General features: G+C 37.8%; 1 protein-coding gene across 1 annotated transcript in view; it reads right to left on the bottom strand.

The window, feature by feature from the left end:
* Positions 1-19,234, bottom strand: part of LOC126495408 (leukocyte immunoglobulin-like receptor subfamily A member 2) — a 77,262-nt gene that overhangs the window by 30,422 nt on the left and 27,606 nt on the right. Inside the window, 4 exon segments of the mRNA XM_050133017.1 lie at positions 693-986; positions 4,283-4,588; positions 9,900-10,205; positions 10,527-10,811. Of these exon segments, the coding sequence (XP_049988974.1) occupies positions 693-986; positions 4,283-4,588; positions 9,900-10,205; positions 10,527-10,811 (1,191 nt within the window).

Below are 19,234 nucleotides of genomic sequence, written 5' to 3'. Positions count from 1 at the left end.
AGTTTACTAGGGAAGGGGAGAGGAGACGGTAATAGTTCATCAAAAGACTATGTGCCTTCCCCACATGCAAAGTCCTTTAAATTTGGAGAGTAAGCAGCACCCACTCTACCTCTTAGTGCTGAGCCTTTAGAATCATAGGATGCCATTATGTGATTTGCTTTGAGGTGTTTATTTCACGTTGTGATGAGTCAATAGGAATACCGTGGAGAGAGCTTTGTGAGGGACAGATCAGGAAGCTGCTCCATCTGTGATCTCCAAACTGATTGCAATATTATCCTTAATGAGTCTGTCCTGACCTTTTTCTTATTCTCTATGGATACATACACATGCCAGTGTGGCTGACTGATCAGGATAAGGATTGTTTGAGAGGCTCCTTATCTATTATTTTGTAATTTGATATTCATTCTTAAACTCTATATCTTTTAAAAAACTTAAATGAAATATAATTGTATCTCCTTTCTTATTCTCTTAATCTCTTCAGCACATCTCAGGTATCCTTCCTCCAGGTTTTTCCATACACCCATTACATTGATAGCCTTTTCGTCTTTGATTAATATTTTTTGTACACACACACATATTATGTATATGTGTATGTTACTGAGTCTCTCTATAACCAGTAAATGGTTCTCAGACATGGCTTCTTTAGGATCTCCTTAGTCACAAGATATGAGATACATATAAGACTTTCTTACCTGAGATAGAAAGGTACAGTGGGTCACTTGGGGATGACCACACATGGGAAGAGTTCCTGAAAGAACCATAGCATCTATACGTCTCTGCCTGGATCAAAGGAACAGGAAGGAAGTTGGCCTGGAATGTCCCACTGTGGCTCTGCTCTGCGGGCAACCCATGTCCCTGAGGAACCCCTTTCATGGACAGATGGAACATGTCAAACTGATGTTCAGAGATGCAGGACAAGGTCATGTTCTCTCCTGATGTCACCACAGTTCCCATCAGGGCAGACAAGGAAGGTTTCTTGTATAAACCTAGAAGGAAGGAGGTAGAGACAGTAGAGGAGCAGTTCCTTACCAGTGTTCAGTCACTTCTCAGTTTTCTCTCTCCCTGCTTCCATTTCTATAATCTCTCATTTATCTTTCCCTTCACTACCTCCCTTTCTTTCCCATCTCCTTCTTTTCTTCTAAATTACCTTACTGATCTCTGACTTCAATCCTATACCGATATATTTTATTTCAGTTCTCACTTTTTGAAAGTTTCTGCCTTGATATTCATTAGTTCATACCATCTTTCTTTTTAAGTTTGTTTTTATAAACAGATATTTAATTTATGTAGTAACTGGATTTATTATGAAACATTCAACTATATAATGCATTTTATATTTGTTTTCATTAAAATCTGAAGTTAAAGTATAATTACATCATTTTGTGACTTCTTTTTCTTTAAGTGTTGTTGCATATGTTTATAGATGTAATCTTGATCATATTTATGCTATCATTCTTTCTTCTCTATCAATTTCCACTGATTCCATTCCTTTTCCCATTGTTCTTCTTTATACTTTCAGTTTTTCCAAATGTTTTGTCAATCATTGGGTTAATTAGAGATACTTATTATTTTGTTTTAATTAAGATGTAAAGCAATGAACTTCATTAAGACATTCTCAGACAGTTCATTTTGTACATTTTCTTCCTAATCGCTTCCCTTATACAACCTTTGCTGGTCCTTCCCCTCATTTCCCCTTCCATGTCATATGTATTTCTTGTCTTTTCTTTTCTACTTTATTAATATCCTTCCCCTTCTCATGGTTTGTTCCCAATGACTTATAACTTCCTCATCCTATGTATATTAAAAATGTAGAATCTGACTTCATTCTAAGTAATTAATTTATATCTGGCCTTTCCCCCCATATCTGTGTTAATGGATCTCTCTTTTCAAAGGACATAATATCCCATGAATGTGTTTGTTTCCTTGAACAGGGGCCATGATGAACTTCCCTCCCTTGGTTCTTATAGTGTGTTTACTGCTCAAGTGTAATCTACCATCTGCTCCCTATTTCTGCTTTGAAATACCCAATATTAAGCTTAAAACTTTTTGCAGATTTTTTCTTCCCACATATGCCATGCTTACTATTTCCTCAGTATTTGAATCTTTCTCTCAGTTTGCCTGTTTGTATATATTCCTGTTGCAAGGAGAGAGGGCCTGCCTTTCACCCCTCCTGGCTAGTTTACACCCGAAATAACAGCCAGTTTGGATGTTCACCTTCCTAGACCAGGATGGAGCGGGGAGGACTTTGGACTTTCCACAGGGCAGGGAACCCTGACTGCCCTTCAGACTGGAGAGGGAGGGGGAGAGGGGGGGGGGGAGGGGGAGAGGAGAGGGAGGAGGGGGGAAAAAGGAGACGGGAGACGGGGAGGGAAATGGGAGGCGGGGAGCAGGCAGAAATTTTTTTTTCAATAAAAAATTATATTAAAAAAAGAAATTGTGTTAATTAAATTTCTGCCTGACCCATTAGCTCTAGCCTCTAATTGGCTAACTCTCACAACTTGATTAACCCATTTCTACTAAATTTGTGTATCACCATGTGACTATGGCTTACTGGCAAGATTCTAACCTATGTCGGTCTCAGGCCAGAGATTCATAGCATCTGCCACTCTGCCCTTCTTCCCAGAATTTTGTTCTGTCTTCCCCGACTACCTGAGTTCTGCCCTATCAACTAGGCCAAGGCAGTTTCTTTAATAACCAAGGAAAGCAATACAAATACAAAAGGACCTCCTACACCATAGGGGCCCCTCTCCCTACAACATATGTCCATGCCTCTGTATTATTTGCATATGTCTATTCTAGGGGGAACCGCTATAGGATTTTTTCACCCATCCTAGAATGTGTGAATGAATTTGGAACATGAGCTGACAACATTTTGGAAATATAGAGAACAGACAGCGACTGGTGGTCTATTCAATTACCTAGGGTTATGCTATTCTTTGATGAATAGTTAGTCAAATACAAGAATGGAAGAGCTGTCAAACTTGACAGAAATTCTATGGGTGCCACCTGTACCAAGACCTCAGGACACACGAAGAATCAACCACATTTGGCACATGAATGCAGATCAGACTTATATGTCTAGGTCTTCTTACAGGTGTCTTTTAGNTTTCCCAATCACTTCCCTTATACCACCTTTGCTGGTCCTTCCCTTTTCGATCCCACTTTGTTAATATACTTCCCCTTCTCATGGTTTATTAACAGTTTCATGACTTATAAATTGTTCATCCTATGTATATTTAAAATGTAGAATCTGACTTCATTCTAAGTAATTAATTTTATATCTTGTATTTTCCCCATATCTGTGTTAGTGGATCTCTCTTTTCAAAGGACAGAATATTCCAAGAATGTATATGTTTCCTTGAATAGGGGCCATGATGATCTTCCCTCCCTTGTTTCTCATAGTGTGTTTACTGCTCAACTATAATCTATAATCTTCCACCTATTTCTGCTTTAAAATATCCAATATTTGCTATTATTTCTCTATTTCTTAAATCTTCCAGTCAAGCTTAAGACTTTTTGCAGGTTTTCTCTTCCCCCACATGCCTTGCTTACTATTTCCTCAGTATCTGAATCTTTCTCTCAGCCTCCCTGTTTGTATATATTTCCATGTCTCTGTATTATTTGCATATGTCTATCCCAGGGGGAAACATTATAGCATTTTCTCACCCATCCTGGAATGTGTGAATGAGTTTGAAACATGGGCTGACAACATTTTGGAGCACAGCCAGCTCCAATGTAGAGAACAGACAGCGACTGGTGGTCTACTCAGTTACCTAGGGTTATGCTATTCTTTGATGAATAGTTAGTCAAATACGAGAATGGAAGAACTCTCAAACTTGACAGAAATTCTATGGGTGCCATCTGTACCAAGACCTCAGGACTGATGAAGAAACAACCCCACTCAGCACATGAACACAGGTCAGACTTATACATCTAGGTCTTCTGACATGTCTTTTAGAGGAAGAAGCCAAACAAAATCCTAAACTTCTAGGCCTTTGAATATTAGTAGAAGGATATCATCATCTCTGATACATATCATTCTCACCAAGCTGCCCCTTTCTCTTTATTTCTAAGTACGATTCCTTTGACATCCCTGAATCTGTGCTTTATACTATAACCAATGGTTTGTTCTTGTATCTCTGTTTTTATCGTCTATATCAGTAATATATGCTTCAAGTCTGCCTTTATCTAAGTTTCTTACACTCACCTTCTAGGACATGCTGTCTATATAATAACTGTTCTGCATCACAGAGAGGCTGGAGACCAGGTAGCACCCTCTTACCTGTGATCTTTATGTCAACAGGGTCACTGGATTCAGACCACTCGTATGGTGTTTGCTTGTAAGATCCATAGCATGTGTAAGTCCCAGCATGGTCAGGTGTCACAGGACCTATTGGGAAGTTGGCATGGGACCCCCCAATATGAGGTTCTGCAGAGAGCTGGTAAGAGTCCTTGCTTATTCCCATACTACATGCAGTCAAAGTGAATGTGTCAAACATAATCTCTGATAGGCACTTCAATGTTGCCTTCTCTCCTAATTTTACCAGAGGAGTTGTTAGGGCCAGGAGGAAAGGCTTCCTGTAGATTCCTAGGAATAAAAAGATTGTGAGCATGAACCTGCTATCAATCTATGTATCCCAGAAATCCCATTTCCATCAGTGTCCCAGTGTCCTTTTCATTTTTTATGTTGGCTCGTGCACAGAGTCCTCCATCTTTCTATGACCATTTCCCACTTATTTGACCTTGGTAACAGCACAATATTTTCCAATTGCCCGTGTAGCATATTCCTTTATAATGATGAGATTCTCACTAGAACTTGTTTTAAATATTCTAGTGTGGGGCGGTTTGGCAGAATGAAAAGACACAGCAAATAAGATCTCTGACCTGAAATTATGATCTTCAGAGGCTCACTGTGTGATTGGAGTTCAAGATGGTATTGAGGTTTATAACTAAAGCATCTGTATGTTCCTCCAAATGCTGGTGTCACAGGCCCCAAGAGAAGACTCCTCCGGAACATTTTTTTATGGACCTGAAAGTTAGGATCCCCATGCTCTTTGTACAACTTGACTATGTTAAACACACTGTGAGTGTCACAAGTGAGGGTCACATTATGTCCCTGAGGAATAACATGGCTTGGCCAGGCAGTCAGTGTAGGTTTGTTATTAATTCCTGTGGAAAGATACACAGAGTAAAATATTTAGTGATCCACCTTCATTCCTGAGATCAGTGTCTCCAAATTTTACTTCTTGAGGGTCTATCGTTTGACTCTTTTCTCTGAACTGAAACATCTCTGTTTCAATGTTAGAGCTTTAAAGGCTCAGGGGATTCAAGAGGTAAACAAACATTAATATATTGGAGAGCTGAAACTTGCAAGATTCACCAGTGGCCCTTCCTGATTGATAGAAACTGTAAGTTACTTTTCCTGCTGAATTCTAAAAGGAGATATCCAAGACTCATTCAGCTGCCAGCAAGTTGTGCAGGGAGCTCCATGGTTTTGGCTTTCATGAAAATCACCCATATTTAGATGTGTTTTCAGTAATGATTTTGAGTCATCCCTTGTTTCAGCGAATAAACCCGTATCCATACTTCTATTAGTAATCTCAATAGATGCACAAGTTCAAAGATTTGGACATTGATGCAATCATTGTTTGGTCTGTCCTGGATTTCCTTTATGGGGTGACCAGAATTGCCTGTGTTATATCTTCCCAAGGAAAGTGTCAAAAAACAAAATGTGTCATTCTCATGTCTTGTGTGTCACCCAACTACCATGTACAAATGGAATATCTTTTTATGCTAAGATATGTTAATTGAGAATTTTGAGTAAGTATTAAATAATGAAGTCGATTTGGTAATGAAAAATGTAATCTAAAAGGAAATTATATCAGAGGACTTGAGGAAGATTCATTTGTGAGAAGACAGATTGGGATTATGGCCAAGAAGTTATAAAAAAAGGAATGTTTTTGACTCACCTTCATAGACTCTAGAAACTTAACAATACTGGATTAGAAATACATTGTGAATGTTCAATATCTCAGCAGTGAGGGAAGTCAGCCCCTAGGAACATGGAACTGAGAAAACTAGCAAAACAGGAGGAATGAATCCTTTGTACTACTCTGTCTCTTAAGTACTCATGTACAGAGATTCATTCACAGAGGTCACATCGGCTCATGTTTCTATACTGAGTGACAAGTTAGATACAGAAATATAGTTTCTTAACCATTTTAGGCTCCTTGCATGTGGAACATTGAGAGAATAGCATTGTTCTGCCTCATTAGTCACTTGTTGATAAAAATTATTTGGTCTCATGATTGCCAGCCCATGAATCTTGGTCATTCTTCTGTATCCACATGGGAGATGTTTCTGAGAAAAGAGACAGTAGACCATATAGACTCCAACCTGTGAGGACATCTTGAAACACTGCTCAGGCAGAGGCTTTCAAGTACCCCAGTGAAAAACTGTACCTGATTGTGGTAAGTGGCCAGTAATTTACTGTACCAGGAAGCCCAGCTACCAAAAACATCTGATCAGAAAACTGAGGAAGCAAGTTAGTGAAACATGGGAAACTGACATCAATGCTATCCTGTCCAGGGTTGCATCCAATTACCCAAATCTATTCTCAGGTGAGAATTAATAGTAAAGATCTGACAGAGGTGATGGTTCTCTTTAATATGAAGGTGTCTGTGTGCAAAAACTTGCGTATGAAAATCAGAGAAGTCAAACATGCCAGAGAACAATGCTGAGGCTCTGGTAGTAAATACAGTGGAAAAGAAGATTTATGAAGCCCACAACAGATAATTCACTGTAGTATTTTTAAAATAGTTACAGAATTATACGATATCATGAATAAAGTTTCGGAGCTAAGAACATGACATAAGAGAGAAACTGTGGGATTTTTTATGGTCTATGTAATCTCCCTCAGTAAAATATTTTCTAAAATATTTATTTTTCTAAAAATTTCATGGTTTTGTTATTACTTACCACTGACTAGTATTACAGAGTGTGTATGTGACACATTTTTATTACCTGATCATCATTTGAAATATATCTAGATAATTTCCTTGTCTTAGTTCTTTAGAATAGAACATCAAGAAACATGACTGGGGGAAGTATCCATGGCATAGGGTATCAAGTTCTTTGGATATATTCAAATGGGTAGAAATGATGCAAATATACTACTCATGTATGAAAGTCTCAAGAAATTCAAAAAACAATCTTTTATAAAACAAAAAGATGTTATCTAACTATAAAAAATTAACTTTGATTAAAATGTTTTATAAAATTTGGAAGCAAATCATTGAACAACATAAAAATTTTGGCAACATCTCTCTTAAGCAAAACATACAACTACTGAATTGGACAAACTTGTAGACCAGCTTGATGTTTAAGGAGGTAAATCTTTTGCTGCCATGCCTGACTCTCTGGTTTTCATTGCTGGGACCCAAGAGGTGAAAAGAGAAAACTGATTCCAGAAGTTTTCCTTGACTTTCACACATATGTCATAGCACATGTACACCCAACACACACACACACATACACACACACACACACGAAAACATAAACACACAGGCACACACAAAAACATGATTGTATGTGCGTATGGGTACACCTCAAATAAATGGAAAAATTTACAAAGTTAATAGATTGTCTCAATAGTACATATGATAAAATAGGAGAATGAATGTGCTTAGAACAGGCTTTATATAATATGATGAGTAAATGAAAATTCAATAAAGAAGAATGTCAGGATATTTTTGAGTGCATCTCATTACCAAATTATCAGTCATAAAAGTTCAAGAAAGAGTAAAGGAACACAGAGGTTCCCTTTGGTATCTAGTGGAGTGAAACTAGGATGATGTTACACAGGGTGATGCATATAATTAAATACATTGTATTAAATTATCAAAGAATTAACAAAAGAAAGGAAAAACAGCTAATAAAAATAAGTAAAAAATGTAGAGAAGAAAGAATAGAAAACTCTTGAACTTGGAGTAAAATGAACATGATCAGGTCCAAAAAGGTCAAATGGTAGAAAAAGAAATTCAACCCAAACGATCATATCACAGAACATATTATTATCATAAAAGATCCTGAAATCACAATAATAAGAGAAGCAAAGAACATATAAGGAACTTCTAATTACAGCTAATGGAAGACCTACAACTCACAAGAGTTCAGGATGATGTATTCAATGAATTCAGTAGAAAAAGAAAAACCCTGCCTATAAATATAAGCAACACTGCCCTTCAAAATCAAGATAATGATTTTCTCAGAAAAACAGTAGCAGACAAGAGTTCATCATTATAAACATTGGAAATGCTGTGAAGATCTTCAAGCAGAAAGAAAGGCTGGTAATGAGTGACCTGACATCCTCATGTGGAGAAAGTAACAGTAGCTCAGTAAAGCAAGCAAAAATGAGATGTGTCAACAGTGTGCTGGTGATACACAAATTCTATCTGTAGCAAAGTTGTTTGAAGACAAAAATAACTTCAATGGTTTGTCAAGTGACACACATATTTAAAAAGTAATAAATGATAGCATCATAATATAAAAATAAGTGGGGATGGTCAGGTGAGAGTGTAGAAAGGGGATGACTATTTTTTATTTAAAAGTATTGATTATTCTTCAGGTGTTTTAATTTTTTTGATTTTTCAAGACAGGGTTTGTAACTTTTAAGCCTGTCCTGGAACTAGCTGTTGTAGACCAGGCTGGCCTCGAACTCACAGAGATTTGCCTGCCTTTGCCTCCCAAGTGCTGGAATTAAAGAAGTGGCCACCACTGCCCAGTTTTATCCACTCTTTTAATCCCAGCACTTGGGTGGCAGAGACAGGTGAATATATGAGTTCATGGGCAGCCTGGTCTTCAAAGTGATTTTTAGGATAGTAAGAGCTACATAGAGAAACCCTGTCTTAAAAAAACCCCAAAATGTTTGTCTGATCAAAATTGATGCCTAACTGAGCCAGGGGCAGTGTCCAGTACAATCTGGAACAGGACTGAGAGGTGTGTTTTCAAGGTCCTAACTTTACAGTTCAGGAGACTAACCAAAGAATCACTCACAGATTCCACCAGACAACACACCGTGATGCCCACTCTCCTGTTAGAATGAATCTTCTCTATTGGCACGGTTAGTAGTATCTCAAGGCTAAGGCTGGACTCACCTGCTTGTGCCAAAGTCCTCAGGAGTAGGATGAAGCCTGGAAAGAAAAGCTTATGATGGATGATCTATCACCTTCCAACAGCCTAGTGATCTGATACCCCGGTCCCTCTTTGATCTCTGTACAGTAGAGTCAGAGCTCACTTCATTATGATCAACTCATACACCAATATCAACTACGGAAGCCAGTGTGTTTCTTCTGTGGAAAGATCCAGCCTCCCATGACGATATTTCCACCCTGTTATTCTACACCCTTCATTCCCAGCAGGACTCACCAGTACACACAAGATTTAGGTGCACAGACAGCATGGTGCTGCTTCAGTTGACAAGAGGGAAAGCCAGAATAAAACTTACAGGATGTTGTAGGAGGCTCGATGCATCTATCTGACCACAGCACGGAAAGCTGAGCAAGAGCATATCCGCCCAAGACNGAGAAGCCAAACAAAATTATGAACTTCTAGGACTTTGAACATTAGTAGAAGGATGTCATTGTTTCTGATACGTATTAGTCTCACAAAGCTGTTTTGTTCTATTTATCTCTAGGTACGATTCCTTTGACATCATTCTATTTGTGATTTATGTTACAACCAATGGTTTGTTCTTGTATCTCTGTTTTTCTCGTCTATGTCAGTAATATGCTCTCCAAGTCTGCCTTTCTCTAAGCTTCTCATACTCATTTAGGACATGCTGTCTGTATAATAACTGTTCTCATCATAGAGAGGCTGGTGACCAGGTAGCACCCTCTTACCTGTGATCTTTATGTCAACAGGGTCACTGGAATCAGACCACTCATATGGTGTTTGCTTGTAAGAACCATAGCATGTGTAAGTTCCAGCATGCTCAGGTGTCACAGGTCCTATTAGGAAGTTGGCATTGGATCCTCCAAAATGATATTCTGCAGAGAGCTGATAAGAGTCCTTGTTTATTCCCATTCTATGTGAAGTCAAAATGAAAATGTCAAACATAATCTCTGAGTGGCACTTCAATGTCGCCTTCTCTCCTAATTTTATCAGAGGAGTTGGTAGGGCCAGAAGGAAAGGTTTCCTGTAGATTCCTAGGAATAAATAGATTGTGAATATGAACCTGCTATCAATGTATGTATCCCAGAAATCCTATGCTATTTTCCCATTAATCTGTTCTTTTTATCAGTATCCCAGTGTCCTTTTCATTTTTTATGTCAGCTCGTACACAGACTCCTCCATCTTTCTATGGACCATTTCCCACATATTTGACCCTGGTAACAGCACAATATTTTCCAATTGCATGTGTAGCATATTCCTTTATAATGCTGAGATTCTGACTAGAACTCATTTTAAAAATTATCCTGTAGGGAGGTTTGGCAGAATGAAAAGACACAGTAAATAAGATCTCTGACCTGAAATTATGATCTTCAGAGGCTCACTGTGTGATGAGAGTTCATTATGGTATTGAGGTATATAACTATAGCATCTGTAGGTTCCTCCAAATGCTGGTGTCACAGGCCCCAAGAGAAGACTCCTCTGGAACATTCCATTATAGACCTGAAATTTAGGATCCCCATGCTCTTTGTACAACTTGACTATGTTAAACACACTGTGAGTGTCACAAGTGAGGGTCACATTATGTCCCTGAGGAATAACATGGCTTGGCCAGGCAGTCAGTGTAGGTTTGTTATTAATTCCTGTGGAAAGATACACAGAGTAAAATATTTAGTGATCCACCTTCATTCCTGAGATCAGTGTCTCCAAATTTTACTTCTTGAGGGTCTATCGTTTGACTCTTTTCTCTGAACTGAAACATCTCTGTTTCAATGTTAGAGCTTTAAAGGCTCAGGGGATTCAAGAGGTAAACAAACATTAATATATTGGAGAGCTGAAACTTGCAAGATTCACCAGTGGCCCTTCCTGATTGATAGAAACTGTAAGTTACTTTTCCTGCTGAATTCTAAAAGGAGATATCCAAGACTCATTCAGCTGCCAGCAAGTTGTGCAGGGAGCTCCATGGTTTTGGCTTTCATGAAAATCACCCATATTTAGATGTGTTTTCAGTAATGATTTTGAGTCATCCCTTGTTTCAGCGAATAAACCCGTATCCATACTTCTATTAGTAATCTCAATAGATGCACAAGTTCAAAGATTTGGACATTGATGCAATCATTGTTTGGTCTGTCCTGGATTTCCTTTATGGGGTGACCAGAATTGCCTGTGTTATATCTTCCCAAGGAAAGTGTCAAAAAACAAAATGTGTCATTCTCATGTCTTGTGTGTCACCCAACTACCATGTACAAATGGAATATCTTTTTATGCTAAGATATGTTAATTGAGAATTTTGAGTAAGTATTAAATAATGAAGTCGATTTGGTAATGAAAAATGTAATCTAAAAGGAAATTATATCAGAGGACTTGAGGAAGATTCATTTGTGAGAAGACAGATTGGGATTATGGCCAAGAAGTTATAAAAAAAGGAATGTTTTTGACTCACCTTCATAGACTCTAGAAACTTAACAATACTGGATTAGAAATACATTGTGAATGTTCAATATCTCAGCAGTGAGGGAAGTCAGCCCCTAGGAACATGGAACTGAGAAAACTAGCAAAACAGGAGGAATGAATCCTTTGTACTACTCTGTCTCTTAAGTACTCATGTACAGAGATTCATTCACAGAGGTCACATCGGCTCATGTTTCTATACTGAGTGACAAGTTAGATACAGAAATATAGTTTCTTAACCATTTTAGGCTCCTTGCATGTGGAACATTGAGAGAATAGCATTGTTCTGCCTCATTAGTCACTTGTTGATAAAAATTATTTGGTCTCATGATTGCCAGCCCATGAATCTTGGTCATTCTTCTGTATCCACATGGGAGATGTTTCTGAGAAAAGAGACAGTAGACCATATAGACTCCAACCTGTGAGGACATCTTGAAACACTGCTCAGGCAGAGGCTTTCAAGTACCCCAGTGAAAAACTGTACCTGATTGTGGTAAGTGGCCAGTAATTTACTGTACCAGGAAGCCCAGCTACCAAAAACATCTGATCAGAAAACTGAGGAAGCAAGTTAGTGAAACATGGGAAACTGACATCAATGCTATCCTGTCCAGGGTTGCATCCAATTACCCAAATCTATTCTCAGGTGAGAATTAATAGTAAAGATCTGACAGAGGTGATGGTTCTCTTTAATATGAAGGTGTCTGTGTGCAAAAACTTGCGTATGAAAATCAGAGAAGTCAAACATGCCAGAGAACAATGCTGAGGCTCTGGTAGTAAATACAGTGGAAAAGAAGATTTATGAAGCCCACAACAGATAATTCACTGTAGTATTTTTAAAATAGTTACAGAATTATACGATATCATGAATAAAGTTTCGGAGCTAAGAACATGACATAAGAGAGAAACTGTGGGATTTTTTATGGTCTATGTAATCTCCCTCAGTAAAATATTTTCTAAAATATTTATTTTTCTAAAAATTTCATGGTTTTGTTATTACTTACCACTGACTAGTATTACAGAGTGTGTATGTGACACATTTTTATTACCTGATCATCATTTGAAATATATCTAGATAATTTCCTTGTCTTAGTTCTTTAGAATAGAACATCAAGAAACATGACTGGGGGAAGTATCCATGGCATAGGGTATCAAGTTCTTTGGATATATTCAAATGGGTAGAAATGATGCAAATATACTACTCATGTATGAAAGTCTCAAGAAATTCAAAAAACAATCTTTTATAAAACAAAAAGATGTTATCTAACTATAAAAAATTAACTTTGATTAAAATGTTTTATAAAATTTGGAAGCAAATCATTGAACAACATAAAAATTTTGGCAACATCTCTCTTAAGCAAAACATACAACTACTGAATTGGACAAACTTGTAGACCAGCTTGATGTTTAAGGAGGTAAATCTTTTGCTGCCATGCCTGACTCTCTGGTTTTCATTGCTGGGACCCAAGAGGTGAAAAGAGAAAACTGATTCCAGAAGTTTTCCTTGACTTTCACACATATGTCATAGCACATGTACACCCAACACACACACACACATACACACACACACACACGAAAACATAAACACACAGGCACACACAAAAACATGATTGTATGTGCGTATGGGTACACCTCAAATAAATGGAAAAATTTACAAAGTTAATAGATTGTCTCAATAGTACATATGATAAAATAGGAGAATGAATGTGCTTAGAACAGGCTTTATATAATATGATGAGTAAATGAAAATTCAATAAAGAAGAATGTCAGGATATTTTTGAGTGCATCTCATTACCAAATTATCAGTCATAAAAGTTCAAGAAAGAGTAAAGGAACACAGAGGTTCCCTTTGGTATCTAGTGGAGTGAAACTAGGATGATGTTACACAGGGTGATGCATATAATTAAATACATTGTATTAAATTATCAAAGAATTAACAAAAGAAAGGAAAAACAGCTAATAAAAATAAGTAAAAAATGTAGAGAAGAAAGAATAGAAAACTCTTGAACTTGGAGTAAAATGAACATGATCAGGTCCAAAAAGGTCAAATGGTAGAAAAAGAAATTCAACCCAAACGATCATATCACAGAACATATTATTATCATAAAAGATCCTGAAATCACAATAATAAGAGAAGCAAAGAACATATAAGGAACTTCTAATTACAGCTAATGGAAGACCTACAACTCACAAGAGTTCAGGATGATGTATTCAATGAATTCAGTAGAAAAAGAAAAACCCTGCCTATAAATATAAGCAACACTGCCCTTCAAAATCAAGATAATGATTTTCTCAGAAAAACAGTAGCAGACAAGAGTTCATCATTATAAACATTGGAAATGCTGTGAAGATCTTCAAGCAGAAAGAAAGGCTGGTAATGAGTGACCTGACATCCTCATGTGGAGAAAGTAACAGTAGCTCAGTAAAGCAAGCAAAAATGAGATGTGTCAACAGTGTGCTGGTGATACACAAATTCTATCTGTAGCAAAGTTGTTTGAAGACAAAAATAACTTCAATGGTTTGTCAAGTGACACACATATTTAAAAAGTAATAAATGATAGCATCATAATATAAAAATAAGTGGGGATGGTCAGGTGAGAGTGTAGAAAGGGGATGACTATTTTTTATTTAAAAGTATTGATTATTCTTCAGGTGTTTTAATTTTTTTGATTTTTCAAGACAGGGTTTGTAACTTTTAAGCCTGTCCTGGAACTAGCTGTTGTAGACCAGGCTGGCCTCGAACTCACAGAGATTTGCCTGCCTTTGCCTCCCAAGTGCTGGAATTAAAGAAGTGGCCACCACTGCCCAGTTTTATCCACTCTTTTAATCCCAGCACTTGGGTGGCAGAGACAGGTGAATATATGAGTTCATGGGCAGCCTGGTCTTCAAAGTGATTTTTAGGATAGTAAGAGCTACATAGAGAAACCCTGTCTTAAAAAAACCCCAAAATGTTTGTCTGATCAAAATTGATGCCTAACTGAGCCAGGGGCAGTGTCCAGTACAATCTGGAACAGGACTGAGAGGTGTGTTTTCAAGGTCCTAACTTTACAGTTCAGGAGACTAACCAAAGAATCACTCACAGATTCCACCAGACAACACACCGTGATGCCCACTCTCCTGTTAGAATGAATCTTCTCTATTGGCACGGTTAGTAGTATCTCAAGGCTAAGGCTGGACTCACCTGCTTGTGCCAAAGTCCTCAGGAGTAGGATGAAGCCTGGAAAGAAAAGCTTATGATGGATGATCTATCACCTTCCAACAGCCTAGTGATCTGATACCCCGGTCCCTCTTTGATCTCTGTACAGTAGAGTCAGAGCTCACTTCATTATGATCAACTCATACACCAATATCAACTACGGAAGCCAGTGTGTTTCTTCTGTGGAAAGATCCAGCCTCCCATGACGATATTTCCACCCTGTTATTCTACACCCTTCATTCCCAGCAGGACTCACCAGTACACACAAGATTTAGGTGCACAGACAGCATGGTGCTGCTTCAGTTGACAAGAGGGAAAGCCAGAATAAAACTTACAGGATGTTGTAGGAGGCTCGATGCATCTATCTGACCACAGCACGGAAAGCTGAGCAAGAGCATATCCGCCCAAGACGGTTTCTCTGTAGCCATGGCTGTCTTGAAACGCACTTTGCGGGCCAGGTTGACTTTGAATTCAAAGGTCTACCTTCTAGTGCTTTGATTAAAAGTGTGTGTCCNCAAGGTCCCAATGAGGAGCAGATGGAGGGAGAACATGAGCAAGGATGTCAGGACCACAAGGGGTGCACCCACCCACTGAGACAGTGGGGCTGATCTTTTGGGAGCTCACCAAGGACAGCTGGACTGTGACTGAGAAAGCACGGGATAAAACCGCACTATCTGAACATGGCAAACAATGAGGGCTGATAAGAAGCCAAGGACAATGGCACGGGGTTTTGATCCTACTTCATGTTCCGGCTTGGTGGGAGCCTAGCCAGTTTGGATATTCACCTTCCTAGACATGGATGAAGGGGGGAGGACTTTGGACTTTCCACAGGGCAGGGAACCCTGACTGCCCTTCAGACTGGAGAGGGAGGGAGATAGGAGTGGGGGGAGGAGGGGAGAAGAGTGGGAGGAAGGGTAGGGAAATGGGTGGCTGGGAGGAGGCGGAAACTTTTTTTTTCCTTTTCTCAATAAAAAAAGGAAAAAATACATTGTATTAAATTATTAAAGAATTAGTAAAATATTGACATAACACCTGAAAAACAACTAATAAAAATAAACAAAAATGTAGAAAAGAAAGAATAGAAAACTGTTGAACTTGGAGTAAAAAAAATATGATCAGGTCCAAGAAGGTCAAATGACAAAAAAAGAAATTCAACCCAAACAATCATAATCACAGAAAACATTATTTTCATAAAAGATCGTGAAANTTTTAATCCCAGCACTTGGGTGGCAGAGACAGGTGAATATATGAGTTCATGGGCAGCCTGGTCTTCAAAGTGATTTTTAGGATAGTAAGAGCTACATAGAGAAACCCTGTCTTAAAAAAACCCCAAAATGTTTGTCTGATCAAAATTGATGCCTAACTGAGCCAGGGGCAGTGTCCAGTACAATCTGGAACAGGACTGAGAGGTGTGTTTTCAAGGTCCTAACTTTACAGTTCAGGAGACTAACCAAAGAATCACTCACAGATTCCACCAGACAACACACCGTGATGCCCACTCTCCTGTTAGAATGAATCTTCTCTATTGGCACGGTTAGTAGTATCTCAAGGCTAAGGCTGGACTCACCTGCTTGTGCCAAAGTCCTCAGGAGTAGGATGAAGCCTGGAAAGAAAAGCTTATGATGGATGATCTATCACCTTCCAACAGCCTAGTGATCTGATACCCCGGTCCCTCTTTGATCTCTGTACAGTAGAGTCAGAGCTCACTTCATTATGATCAACTCATACACCAATATCAACTACGGAAGCCAGTGTGTTTCTTCTGTGGAAAGATCCAGCCTCCCATGACGATATTTCCACCCTGTTATTCTACACCCTTCATTCCCAGCAGGACTCACCAGTACACACAAGATTTAGGTGCACAGACAGCATGGTGCTGCTTCAGTTGACAAGAGGGAAAGCCAGAATAAAACTTACAGGATGTTGTAGGAGGCTCGATGCATCTATCTGACCACAGCACGGAAAGCTGAGCAAGAGCATATCCGCCCAAGACGGTTTCTCTGTAGCCATGGCTGTCTTGAAACGCACTTTGCGGGCCAGGTTGACTTTGAATTCAAAGGTCTACCTTCTAGTGCTTTGATTAAAAGTGTGTGTCCTCGTTTGAGGGTTTATACATGCTTCACCTTTTATGATGTTTTATGATGATCTTTCTAAAGGTTTGCATGTTTTTGCTTTTTAAATCTGAGACTAGTACCTCCTTTGGTGTTCTGTGCAACATATCCAATGAATATTCGTGGTATAACAGCAATCCTTGTATCAATCAAAATGATTACTGTTAAAATTTCATCTTCAGGTTTCAATTATTCAATTTCTTTGCTTATTAGTTGTATATTTATTTAGAATATAAATATTCCACTTATTTTATAAAATCAAAGGAACAAAAAATATAGTTTTCTTTCAACTGAAATTTGTTTTAAGAACTGGCATTCATATTTTTTTAAAAAAAATTTCACTTTAAATTATGTGTAAATAGGTGCATGTGATTGCTGGTGCGTTTGGCCAGAAGGGGTCACTGATCAGATCCCCTGGAGTTGGAGTCACAGGAAGTTGTGAACTTCCTGCTGTGGATATTGGGTCATCTGTAAGTGCAGAATACACCCAACTTCTGAAAGACCTCTCCAGCACTATGTACTCACCATTTTTAACCAAATATTCCAGATATATACTTATTATGATGTGTTGTTTCTCTTCATTGTTGAATGTTTGACAAAGAAATATCTGAGAATGTTTAAAATGTACAATTGGACAAGTTGTTTTACATTTTTTGTCATGTCTAATTTGCAAGACTCTTTCTTGACTACATAGCACTAGTTCTTTATTTCAATAGGACATATTAAGTAAATGACAATGGACCTAGATAAGAAACATCAATATTCTTGTATTTATAGAACAATCTGTCAGAGGCCAAGAAACTACAAGACACTGCAAAAAATTGGGAACATTTGAAAAGGGACTGACTATTGTTGAGTGTGGTATCCATTTAATGCATTTATTATCTGCTATGTTTTATTACATTGTTGGAATTTTTCTCATATATTGTTCTATATTATTAAAGTTAACATTTTATTAATACATTCTTCAAATAAATGATAATTAAATTGTTTATCTTTCTATTACTCTTCTCAATCACTCATGCATAGCTATTTTGTTTTCTTAAATACATATTTATCTTAAATTACCTATATATGGTTCAGCAGTTAAGAGCACTGCCTACTCTTCCAAAGGTCCTCAGTTCAATTCCCAACAACCACATGGTGACTCACAACCATCTGTAATGGGATCTGGTGCCCTCTTGAGGAATAGATCTGGTCAGTTGTCCTCATCAACTTAGACAATGAAACCCAATATGGGAGTGGACAAGTTCAACAGAACCACTGTAGACAGGCTGCCCATACATGATTTTTAAAATAAAATGTACAAACACAGACACATAAATATTTATATTCATAAATATATAAATGTAACCTGATTAATAATGTAATATGTATATATAATTAGGGCTGACATGACTACATTCCTAGGAGAGTCAATCTCATAGTGAACTTCCTGTTCCTCAATTTCTTGCAATCTTTTCCCCACTCTTGCATGATGTTTCCTGAGCGTTAGGTGCAGGAATTCTGGTATAGATATATCAGTTAAGGCTTGGAATCACACAATAACCTGTTATCTGTACTTTTATCAGTTTATGCTTAAGTAATGGTGTTTGTCTGAGGTATAAGGACATATTAATTTGTACAAAGAAGGATAAATATTTAGTTTGCAATTAGAAATTATGCTTATTTAGTAAAGTTGTAGCTATAGATTTTTTCAAGATCAATAACCACACTAGCCCAGATAGTTGTTTAGATCTCCAGAACCAGGCAATATTTCCTTGTATTAGAGTTGACCTTAAGTCAAATTTTACAGTTATTGTCTACTACTAAAGTATATGTGCTAGTATCGGACCCCTAGAGTTATTGTGCCATGCTATTCATGAAGACACCAAACAAGGTTTCAAACCATCTTCAAAAATGATGAAGTATCAGCAATAGCTCCCTAGTAATGCGTCTTGAAAATAAATGGTCCAATGCATCAACATACTACCTTTAAAAATAATTACATATTTATTGGAGAGATGATTCTGTGATTGTAAGACCTGCCATATAAGTCAGATGATATGGGATCTATCCCAGGAATCCACTTACAGGTGTTTGACAAGTCCTGACTCCATATAAAGGCACACTGACCTCCACATGTGTTGTAGAATTACCCCCACTTAGTAATAAATAAAGAAATAAAATGAAATACAATTGATAATAGTCTAGTAACTTTATTATTCCTTTAAGATGCCAAGGGGAGGTAAGTGAACATCCTTGTGACAATAACATTAATATTTTCTTTTCTTTTTCTTTTTCATTTTATTGAAAATAGATTTTTTTCTCA

The sequence above is a fragment of the Alexandromys fortis genome, unplaced genomic scaffold (assembly GCF_014885135.2).
Source record: "Alexandromys fortis isolate MF-2015 unplaced genomic scaffold, M_Fortis_MF-2015_v1.1 scaffold_488, whole genome shotgun sequence".
Lineage (NCBI taxonomy): Eukaryota > Metazoa > Chordata > Mammalia > Rodentia > Cricetidae > Alexandromys > Alexandromys fortis.
This window is presented reverse-complemented; position numbering and strand designations above follow the sequence as displayed.